The sequence below is a fragment of the Hyperoodon ampullatus genome, assembly GCF_949752795.1.
Source record: "Hyperoodon ampullatus genome assembly, chromosome: 2".
NCBI lineage: Eukaryota > Metazoa > Chordata > Mammalia > Artiodactyla > Ziphiidae > Hyperoodon > Hyperoodon ampullatus.
In genome coordinates this window covers 97629841-97641469 of record NC_136915.1, presented here as the reverse complement: position 1 = coordinate 97641469, position 11629 = coordinate 97629841, and the positions used below count along the sequence as shown (strand labels likewise).

The 11629-nt window shown below is 37.6% G+C and overlaps 1 protein-coding gene across 1 annotated transcript in view; it reads right to left on the bottom strand.

Annotated features, from left to right (window-relative positions):
* Window positions 1-4068: 4068 nt before the first annotated feature.
* The window catches only part of GNAI3 (G protein subunit alpha i3), a gene marked incomplete at its 5' end in the record, with an annotated part of 38313 nt that continues 30752 nt past the window's right edge, over window positions 4069-11629 (bottom strand). Inside the window, 4 exons of the mRNA XM_079697966.1 lie at window positions 4069-5251; window positions 5342-5555; window positions 9881-10034; window positions 10598-10727. Coding sequence (XP_079554092.1) covers window positions 5365-5555; window positions 9881-10034; window positions 10598-10727 — 475 coding nt within the window. The 3' untranslated portion in view covers window positions 4069-5251; window positions 5342-5364. The remainder of the gene's footprint in view (window positions 5252-5341; window positions 5556-9880; window positions 10035-10597; window positions 10728-11629) is intronic.

Here is an 11629-nt window from a genome sequence, read left to right as displayed (position 1 = left end):
AAAGACCTTTTCACCCTGCTTCGCAAAATATAGGGTAATTTGTAGTTGAACTTCACTTCAGGTTTTCGAAATGAATATGGGAAAAGTGATGCTGAGAAAAGACAACCAGCTACAATGAATACATTTGTTGGTATTGTCTTAGGTTACCTTTTTTGCAGTGGAGTACAATCTTGAGTATCATAAAGAGTATTTACAAAACACTTTTAAATGTGTTATTTCTATTTGATCAGAACCATAGAATATCACAGCTAGAAGAAATAATTTAGTCTGTCTTTAGATGAGGGATATAAGACTGAAAGATTTCATAGCTAGCTGGAAGCAGGGAAAAGACCAGAACCCAGCACATCAAGCAACTCTCCAACTTCATAAGAGTCTGAGGACCTTCATCTTACATAAGCAAGAAAAAACAGGTAATTTCTTATGATTTGTTATATCTACTGAGATATTCTCTTACATATAAACAAGCCTCTCAGTAAAAATGTTTGGATAACCCAAAGGAATATGGCTGGGGGGTGGGGGTGGAGGGTAAGAAGACAGGATAAACCAGGTTGTACAGAACTTAATATGCCAGCTGTCAAAGATCTCACAGCTTAGTGAATGCTAACACACTGAGATGGTGTATCCCAGAAGTATGTTTACTAATATTTGATTATTTCTACTACCATGTTGATTCCCATTAGATTTCAGGAAGGGAGAACATATACCACTGGGCATACAAAGATTTTATATTATATTTGACTCCTTAATTATTCCCCTTACCTACCCCTTCCCAAATCCTCTCAAGAAGACTTTCATTCTATAGCTAGCTTTGCTCTTTTATCTACCAACTGTAAATGAATATTCATGTTATTACACATAGTTACCTTTGTCATAGGATTTTATCTTTACTTTGGTATATCTTTCAATTTTCACTGAATAAATAAATGGAGTGAAATAAACAAAAGTTTGGAAACTCCAAGTTTCTAGTTTTGCCTTAATTTTATATAAAAACTAAATACTCTATCTAAAACGTAGGAATATTCTTTGACCAAACAGTCCTCATACTAATTTTCTGGGTGAAAGGCACTTTAAGTCATTTAGGTGCTTTATACTTAATGGCAAATAAAAAATAACTTAGTCATTCACTAGTGATTTTGAGGTTGTCTACTATTTGGGTTGATCTTTAATATAAGGTCTATTCAGTTGTCCCCAAATATTGGCCCAGGTTAGCTGCATCAGAACCACCTGAGGAATTTATTTTAAAAATACATATTCCCAGAACCTGGCTCAGACATTTTAACTGAGTAGAGTTTAGCCAGAGAATCTGTATGTTAATCTTGCACCTCAGGTATCTACTGCTGCATAATATTCCATATTATCTCTTATTCCTGAGAGACTTGAGTAAAGCCAGGTGTAGGCCTGACATAGTATCAGAAAATAACCATCCTGCCCTGATTTGTTCTGAAATGTGCTTTCCTCAGCACAAGTAACTCATAAAAGGTTATGAGAAAACTGGGGGGTGGGAATGGGGATTTAAAACCTAAACAAAGGTAAAGGAACAAGGATCTTGACCACCCTGGAAGTTAGTTCTCCAGTACGCCTCACTTAAATCTTTTACTTTCTGATAGTTCATAGTAAGAGCAACTTTCAGTTCCAGGCCTCTAAGCAGCCTGGTTTTCTCTTGTGTTTGGTGGCCATAAAGTTATACGGAGAGCTGTGGCTGGTCCAGGTCAGATCTCTGATTTGTACTTTGAAGTCTAAACTGGAACACAAAAATTACCTGGCAGTACTTGGAAACTGAGATAATTTTGTTCTTAAAGTCAGTGTCACATATGAAAGATTTCACAGGTAATATCAATGAGTAGAGGGCTGTTGTTTTTTGAACATCTAGAAAGGAAAAAAATCAAAGACAGGTTTTTAATTGGATGAGAGACTAACTTTCTCTTATATGTAACTGCCAATACAGCAAGGAGCTCTGCAACAGGAAACTCCAGAATGATGCTAAGCAAATGGATAAATATAAAAAGTAACTAGTCAGGTCAGGCAAGCAATGTCCAAAGAAAGTCACAGCTACAAATCAGAGAACAGTGGCCAGGATATAAGAATAACAGGTGGGCAAATAAATTAGAAGAACCAGCAGTTACTCCTAAATACTCCATAATGTGCATAAAATAAAACACAAATATAATACATTAGAGAATAAAAAAGAAACAAGGGAAGAAAACAGCTTTTAAAAATTTGATCCATCTATTCTTAGAATGCAGCACCTTGTGAAAAATAACAACCCATCAGTATGATACACTGAATTAGAGGTTTAGAATTTAAACTGTCCACGGTGAAAAAGACATTTCAAGATCCACTTATGAATAACTGTAAAAATTCCTGGAATTTTCATGCCAGGAGGTGAAATCTGTTGCAAGGCTGAAATTATAAGGTAAGAGAAGACTGGCCATTAAGGAGCAGAATACTTCCTCTCTACATAGAGCCTAATGGATGGCAATTCTACAGCCCAGGGTTTTAATCAGGTGGAGAAGATGTGACTGTCAACAAAATAAAGGTACTGTTAACAATCCTTCCTGCTAGTGTCTGTTTACTGTTCTTTATTTGTTAAAATTTAATTTTCTTAGATGTGCTGATTTCTTATGTGGTCCAAAGACTGGGCACCTAAATTCTGAAACATGATCCATCACAAATCTCCAGTATTCTCCACCAAAAAGACACAGGCAATTTTTCACTTCTTTGATTACAAACATCAATCCTTTTCCTCCAGGCTAATAGATATGAGGTTTCATTCCCACATTCTGGCTCTGCTGTAAGAAAAGACCTTTTAATTCAATATATTGATACAATAATGATTTGTAAGGCTGATGATCAGAATCACCTTTTTAAAATTACAGAATGCCAGCCCACCAGCCAAGAGTCAATCTCTGAGATGGATCCAGGTGATTTTGACTTAAGGCATATTTGAAAACCACTGACTGAAACTGTGTCCCTGTGTCCTTAAGGAATGTGCATTTTGATAAATTATTTGGCATGGGGGGTAGGAGGTGATCCTCATGTAAACACAGGACAAATGTAAATGGTGTAGAGGCAAAAATGTGGAGAACTACTGTTTTTCATTGACAGAAGGGCTAAAAATTAACATATCAGACAGACGTATTCAAATGAAAATACAAAATGCATTTCAAAGTATTAATTTTTTTGGATTATCCCTTATTTTGTGTTATCAATGCCATCCCATTAGCCCAGACTATAGAAAGACTACAGTTAAACCAACATTCTACCAGTTCTCATTTCCAGATGATCCTATATCACAGAATACAATAAGGAAAAGATATATTCAAAATGAACAAGAACTATCCCTATTTACATTGTGGGCATAAGTCAATCACCAATTGAAGCTGATAATTTTCTTTCTTTTAGATGCAGTTTTGCCAATCCTAAAAAACAAAAAAACTGTTAGATAATACGGTTATACCCTCTGTATAGTTATATTTTTCCCACGAAAGAAAAAAAAAAAAACTAGCAATAAAGGCACTGAAGTGCTGTGGCTTGCTTTCTGAACCAGCTTTGATGACCACCAACCATTTTTTTTTTAAACTAGTGAAAGGTCACATCAAAAGATGAAATAGAATCCAATCCAAAAAGATCGGACCCCAAAAGGCACTGCTCAAACTACTGATTTGGAATGCTTAAAATGCATTCTCTTCATTTGCCTTCCCCTAATGGACCATTCAATATTTAATGACATTTGCTGTACATTGTACAAAAGGACCTGCAGGCTGAGGTGAATAGAGCTCTCCACATTGTACAAAAGGACCTGCAGGCTGAGGTGAATAGAGCTCTCCACACAACCAAAATGTAAATCTGGAAAATGAGTTTTGACTGCATATCACTAACACAGATATGACATAACACGCTCAGTCAGGCCAAGATTCAACAATACTATTACACCAAAAGACTAACACCTTCAGGGAACCCTTCTACCTAAACCCATTCTCAGACAAAGGCCTAAGCACACAGCAGGGGCAAAAAGCAACAGAAGAAAATACTTCCAGAAAGGACTAGTTACAAACAGGAACAAACCTGGACTCTTTACTCACCATTTTAATACTGCTGCCAACTATAACAGATTAAAATCTGTACACACAACAAAGTGGAAAAAAAGTCCCCAAATCAATAGTTTCAGCAAAAGAAGGTACTGACTAAGGATTACTACAATGAACATTGCTACAATAAAAACAATGGCAAACAGGGATTTGGCACCACGTTTACAAAGTAAAGGCATGCACTGTTAATACACTTTAGATGTTTCCCAACAGAAAAAGCCAATGGAAGATGGAAAACAAGGGGCATCTTTTACAGAACTCCCTATGACTGAGACGGACAAGCAAGAATTGAAGTGGTCAATTTAGCAGATGTGTAGCAGCAAAGTCACTGGTTCTGTTTGGAATTTAGCAATTTGCATTTCTAACTGGCAGCTGCCCCGGGTGTGTCTGTATCCAAGAAGCTGACTTCATCATACTACATCAGCATTTATCTAGTAATTCGGTAATCAGCATAAACCAGGTTAACCTTCAACCACAAGCTTAAAAAAAGAGCTGGAATCTTACTACACAAATTCTTCAATGTAATTACCATTTAGAAACCATAATGGTACTTTGAACAGGATAATAACGTAAATTTCATCCAAAAAAGCTATAATTAAAGCCCCAATAATCGTAAAGAATTAAGTAATTATGGAAATATTATATTCTGACCATACCAAGAGTTAAAAACAAAGAGTTCCTACTACGAGGAAAATTTTCAAGATGATCTGGTCACATCATGTGCATAGTTAAGACTGTGTGTGTTTTAATAAAGATTCTTTCACAAAGAAATAAAATTTAGTGAAGTTACTCTTCCCTTGATAAAAAAAAAACAACAACAACAAAAAACAACTTAAAAAATGGTTTGTCAAGAAGGAAAAAAAAAGAGTAAGCTACATATTGAAGTTCTGGAATGCAGCACCTCAACTTGACATCTGCCCTAAACATTTGAGATTGTGAAATCCAAGTGATGTCTTGATGATCAAATCATACTTTACAGTTGTTCCAATTCCAATGTCTGACTTTAGCATCTCATGTCAATTAAGAGTTCCCTAATACAGAAGATTGTGCTAAAGAGTACTAAAATTCTGCATGCCGCTGCCATTCCCTGGTCCCGTTCATGCTTGCAGCTGCCCAATGAGACAGCAAAAGAAGTCTGGTCTCAACACTCCACACTGTAATAACTAGGAAAGAAGAACATTTGTAATTAGAAAAAGTTTACAAAGTCAAGAGACATCAGTACAGCACTATAATTAAACTGTTCAAAGTTTTACCTTTTATTTAATATCCACACTCTTCAATAAAGTCCACATTCCTTTAAGTTGTTTTTAATGATGACATCTGTAACAGCATCAAAAACAAACTGCACATTCTTGGTGTCTGTGGCACAGGTGAAGTGGGTGTAGATCTCCTTGGTATCTTTTCTTCTGTTCAGATCTTCAAACTGGCACTGAATGTAAGCAGCTGCTTCTTCATATGTATTGGAACCTGAGGCAGACACCCAATATTCTCAGTTCAAATTAAAACAGTTGCTTGGACTCAACTAAGTCAGGCCATCACAATTTACTTATGGAGAGAGGAAATATAACACAATTGAAATAAACAGATTTCTATTTTTCTATAATCATTACATGTTTCTTGAGTGCAGAATCTCATTATAAGTAAAATAAAATTATCACAAAGATCCAGGAAAACAGAACTTTAAGTTTCTTTCCCTTTTACTTAGACTTTTTAGCTACAAAATCTAGAAAGCATAAAAGGAAACTAGGGAAGTAGGAAGATGCATTTCTAGAAGGACATAACTGTTTAAAAGGTCAGAGAGCCTGTGCTCCTTGGAGTGATGGTGAAATAAACAATTCAAAAGGGGAAGTCATGCTTCTTTTCAAAATCATTCCGGGGCTTCCCTGGTGGCGCAGTGGTTGAGAGTCCGCCTGCAGATGCAGGGGACACGGGTTAGTGCCCCAGTCCGGGAAGATCCCACATGCCGCGGAGCAGCGGGGCCTGTGAGCCATGGCCTCTGAGCCTGTGCGTCTGGAGCCTGTGCTCCACAATGGGAGAGGCCACAACAGTGAGAGGCCCACGTACCGCAAAAAAAAAAAAAAGTTGAAATGTAGTTTAAAGCCCCGTGGCCTCTGTTTTCTTAGGGAATTTGGAAATGTTGTCATCTGTTCAGAGGGAGGAGGGAGGTGAGAGTTGGGTAAGTTGATGGAAAGTATCCAAGTTTTAGAATGGGAGAACAATCTTACTTAAGACAAGTAAAGGATTGACATTAATGTTTCAGCTGGGAATCTTCACACATAGCAAGGAGTCCTCAATATCATGTCCATTTATTTTTGGGTGGCGGGGGGTAGGGTGAACTTCCAAGCCTATCTTTCATTGACTTCATTCTTAAGGATTCTCACAGTCCTGATTTCCCAAGTATCAGTATCTGTTCCTACCAGACAAAAATCTGGTGTTACGTGTTTCAAACATCTGTCTCCTTTAATTTACAGAGGTTCTGCACATCTCAGTAAATCTATTTCAAGCACCTACCAAGCTGTCTTCCTTCCGTTCTTTAAACAGTCTGTTTAAATAAGTCATTTCTTTCTTAAGCCTTTCTTTGTTATTTAGTCGTCTTTATATACTTATTTGTTGATATATTTTTGTCACGCTTAATGTCACTGAAAATAGCCCCTAGTTCACAGGAATAACAGTGTATGCTGTCTTTGTTGAGTTTCCCTGGCTCTGCAGACAGTTTCTAAGGCTGTTCTAAAGATTCACAAGTAGACAAGATTGTGTAGGAAGCAGGGGATTATGAGTGTTAATTACCAATGTTGTTGAAATAGGGTTTAACTTTCAGGTCCCCCTCTTTGAAGAAATAACAGATTTATTAGGGTAAAATTCACATACCATAAAATTCACCATTTAAATGTATACAGTTCAGGCCCCTTTCCCTTTTGCATCTACTGGTTTACGTTTGGTTATTTAAACTATTGCCCTAAGGCTCTGAAGCTAAGCTCCGTTACAATTGGAATGATTTTTTTTTTTTTTTTTTGCAGTACGCAGGCCCCTCACTGTTATGGTCTCTCCCGTTGCGGAGCACAGGCTCCGGACGCGCAGGCTCAGCAGCCATGGCTCACGGGCCCCGCCACTCTGCGGCATGTGGGATCTTCCCAGACCAGGGCACGAACCCACGTCCTCTGCATCGGCAGGCGGACTCTCAACCACTGCGCCACCAGGGAAGCCCCATCTCAACTTTTTAACCCACCACCTCACTTAAAAAGTTATCTATATCTGCACTTATTTGTACCTTTGGTCTTAGAGATGTCTTCTTTTTGATTCAAAATTCAACTGCTCTATCTATACTCTTCTTTTTTTTGAAGTTGAAGTGAAATTCACATAACATGCAATAAATTTACAATACAGTGGCATTTAGTGCAGTCACATGCTATACAATCACCACCTCTCTCTAGTTTCAAACTTTTCCACCACCCCAGAAAAACACCCCATTCCCATTAAGTAATCATTCCTCAATTCCCCTTGTGCCAATCTCCTAATAACCAACAACCAATCTGCTTTCTGTCTCTGTGGATTTGCCTATTTGGGATATATCATATAAAAGGAATCACACAAATGTAGCCTATTCTGTTTGACTTCTTCCATTTAGTATAAAGTTTATAAGGTTCATCAAAGTTGTGGCATTATCAGTACTTTGTTCCTTTTTATAGCTAAATAATACTTCATTGTACAGATATACCAATTTGTTTATCCATTCATCCTACCTAGACTTTTGATTCCTTCTTTTCCCACCTGCTTACAAATCTTGCTCCATCAATTACATCCACTTTTTGTAACTTCTCTTTTGCTGTAGGATCTTACCTCTAAGCCCATAAACATTTAAAGATCTCTCCTTCCCCTGTAATCTAAGCTGCTCAAGAGGAGGCTACACTTGTCTTCATTTCTTCACTTCCCACTCAGTAACTCACTGGTCCTGGCTCTACTCTCATCATCCCACTGATAATGCTCTCCATAACAGTCAATGGTCTCCTGATTGCTAACTCCAGAGGCCATTATTTCAAAATGTATTTACTTACCTGCATATGACATTGTTGACCACTCCTCACTATTTAAACTCTCCTCTTAGTTTTTGATACTTTGGCTTTCCAGATTCTTCTCTTTGTATCTTATACAAACCTTTCTTTTTCTCCTGCCAATAGAGGCTGGTATCCGCTCTCATTCTATTCTTTTCTCTCCTCATTCTGTATCATCACTCTAGGTCATCTCATCCATTTCCATGTTGTATTTACACATGACCCCAAATCAGTATCTGTTACTAACCTGTAACCTCTCCCCAAGCTCCAAGGCCACATATATAACTATCTGTTAGATATCTCCATCAGGATGTTCCATAGATACTTCAAAACCAACATTCCTAAATATGAATTCAGATCACAGTACCGGGACCCAATTAAGACAGAACTCTGAGAGTACCTTTGACTCGTCCCACTTCCTTACCCTAGCTACACCCTTTCACCTTACTATATGAAGCACTTACAGTGTCTGCTTAGCTAACAAGAGGTCCCCTCTCCTAGAAATACTCAATTCTGATCTAAAGGTCATAGTGATACAGCCCTGGCACTCATGTTTGTGTCCCTAACCTCATCTGATTGAACTAAGGGTTTCTACCTGACTTAACCCTGGCCAGAATCTCTTAGGAATTTGAACCTTGGGCCAAACAATCCCAGTCTAGCCTGATCTTTTAAATGGAGGAGATATAGAAACTGTGGCAGAGCCATCTTTTATCACATAAACTGAGCAGCAGAGAAAGTTGGTAAGGAAAGAGAGAAGAGTAGAGAGACACAGAGAGGAGAGAACAGAGATGTGGAAAGAAGTGCTCCCAGGGTTCTTGACAGTGCTTGCAGGGTTCCTAATTCTAACTGCATTCTTGAGAACTGTCTGCATTCTTGTCCTTGACTTCTATGATATATCCCTATATCTTCATCAAAAGTTTCTATTTGCATCCTAAGAGAGTCCTCACTAATTCAACTCCCCTACTATCTATCTTTATTGCCATCTATCACATAATCTTTCTAAATCAGTTTCTACTACATCATGTACCCCAATGAATATCCTTCAATAGTTCCCCACTGTCTCAGCATGGGATACAATGCCCTCCACGAGCATCCTTCTCCACTTCTCCAACCACTCTTCCCCACCACTTTAAGCTCCAGCAATACCAAATTCCTCCTAGGTTTCAGAAAACATCATGTCATTTTTAACTCCATATTTCCATATATGCTGTTTCCTCTTCCTAAAATGTTTTTATTCCCCCATCTGCCTGATGATTCATAGTTCATCCTCTTACTATCTCACTCCAAGTGCCATTTCCTCTGGAAAAAGACTACACTGATCCCATTGAGGTAACCCCTTCTTCTGCTCTTCTATTAATGAACATTTTACACTAAAATGAAATTCTTCAAGTGTCTCTCTCTCTTTCTACAACTAACATCAGTTTCTTGAGTGTAATAACTGCACCTTATTCTTGTATTTTGTGAATATATTTATACCAAATTTTGATTTTTATCATTCTTTATTTGCCTCAGAAAATGAGGAGGACAGAAATATAAAATAAACACAGTAAACTCGATTATGTCTGGAGTAGCACTTTAGACTTAAGGGGTCTTAATCACATGCTTAATGTTGATACCACTACCAGTGAACACTCTCCATAAGGAAATACACACAATGTTCAAAACAAAAGACAGCTGTAGGAAGGTCACTAAAGTTTTGATTCAAGATGTATACCTCCAACAAAATCTTTCATGATCCCTTACCTGTGTATTCTGGATAACAGATAGTTAATGGACTCCTCTTTATTTTTTCCTCAAAAAGATCCTTCTTGTTGAGGAACAGAATGATCGAAGTGTCTGTAAACCATTTGTTGTTACAAATGCTGTCAAACAGTTTCATGCTTTCATGCATTCGATTCTAAAAAGGAAACAAAGGATGATAGGTCAGTAGCAAAAAAGTAAAAGTAGATTAACTGTTAATGAACAACAGACCAAAAAGGTTTTTTTTGGGGGGGGGGCGTGCTACAAGGCATGCAGGATCTTGGTTCCTCGACCAGGGATCGAACCTATGCCCCCTGCAGTGGAAGCACAGAGTCCTAACCACTGGACCGCCAGGGAAGTCCCAGACCAAGAAGTTTTAAAAGCGCTGATGGACAATCATGAAAAGAAGTCAGACCCTGATAACACAAAAGCTGAGTCAGTCCTCATTTTTATAATTCTTAGCGGTTGAGAGGTGGGAATAAGGACTGGCCAACAAGAGGACTTAATCCTGCCCACATACTCAATGTGCTGTCATATCTCCTAAGTTTAAGAGGGCATGGATCAATATTTTGAAAAATCTAATCACACTGACAAGGAGAAAAATTAAGGATTTTAAGTTTTAGTTCAATGAGTAAATGGATGCAAAGTCTTCCTAAGAGTTATTTTCCGTTTCCTGCCTGCATTAGACAGGCCTTTTATTTACCAGAAGCTCCAACATACCATCTCCTCATCCTCAGCCAGAACGAGGTCATAATCACTGAGGGCCACGCAGAAGATAATTGCTGTCACTCCCTCAAAACAGTGAATCCACTTTTTTCGTTCTGATCTTTGGCCACCTACATCAAACATCCTGAGTAAGGGGAAAGAAAGCACAATTTCAGCAAGGTCATGCACACACACATCTCCCTAAACTGAACTGGTTAGGGAACTTCCCACTATTGCATATTCAAAACCCCATTTATAATAGAAAAGACAAACAAGGAGCAGATAAAATGTAGTCAAAATAATTATCTGTGGCTAAATGTAAAAGAGAACAATATGAGAAAATAAAATTTAGGAACAATTAAAATTCTCATTTTAGATAAACAGTTGAGCCTCTTCACTATCAAAGCTTGTGTCAAACGTGCCAAAAGTCAGTAGAGTAAGCACTGAAATGGATTAAAGGAAGGAGGGAAAAAAGACAGGAAAAATGAAGAGCTGAATAACACAACTTAAGATAGTAACAATAATAACTAACATTTACCAGACACTAAACGTCTTAAAGTACATTAACTAATTTAACCCTCATAACACTCCTGTCAGTACTATTATTATTCCCATTTTACAGATGAAGAAGTTGAGGCACAGATATGTTAAATAATTTGCCCAAGGGAACACTACTAACAAATGGGGACTGGAACTCTAACTCCAGCATCCAACCTGGTACCCACAACACTACTCTACCTCTCAAAATGGTTTATCTCTCTAGCTAAAAAAAAGAACAATAAATCCCCAACTTGCATTCTGCTTCCATAACTCTACTGATTCAAAACTTTGTTTTCCTTACTTTTTGTTTGTTTCTTTTTTTTAAATTGAGGTATAACTGAGATACATTTTTCTTTAAGGAAAACATTTTAGAGATTAATTACAGAAAAAAGTAAATTATATTTTATGGTAGGACTCTAAGAACCCAATATCTAAACACAAAATTTAACCAATATTTCCCAACTCCAAGTCTTATTTAACCTAATTAAAAATAACAAAGCCTCAACG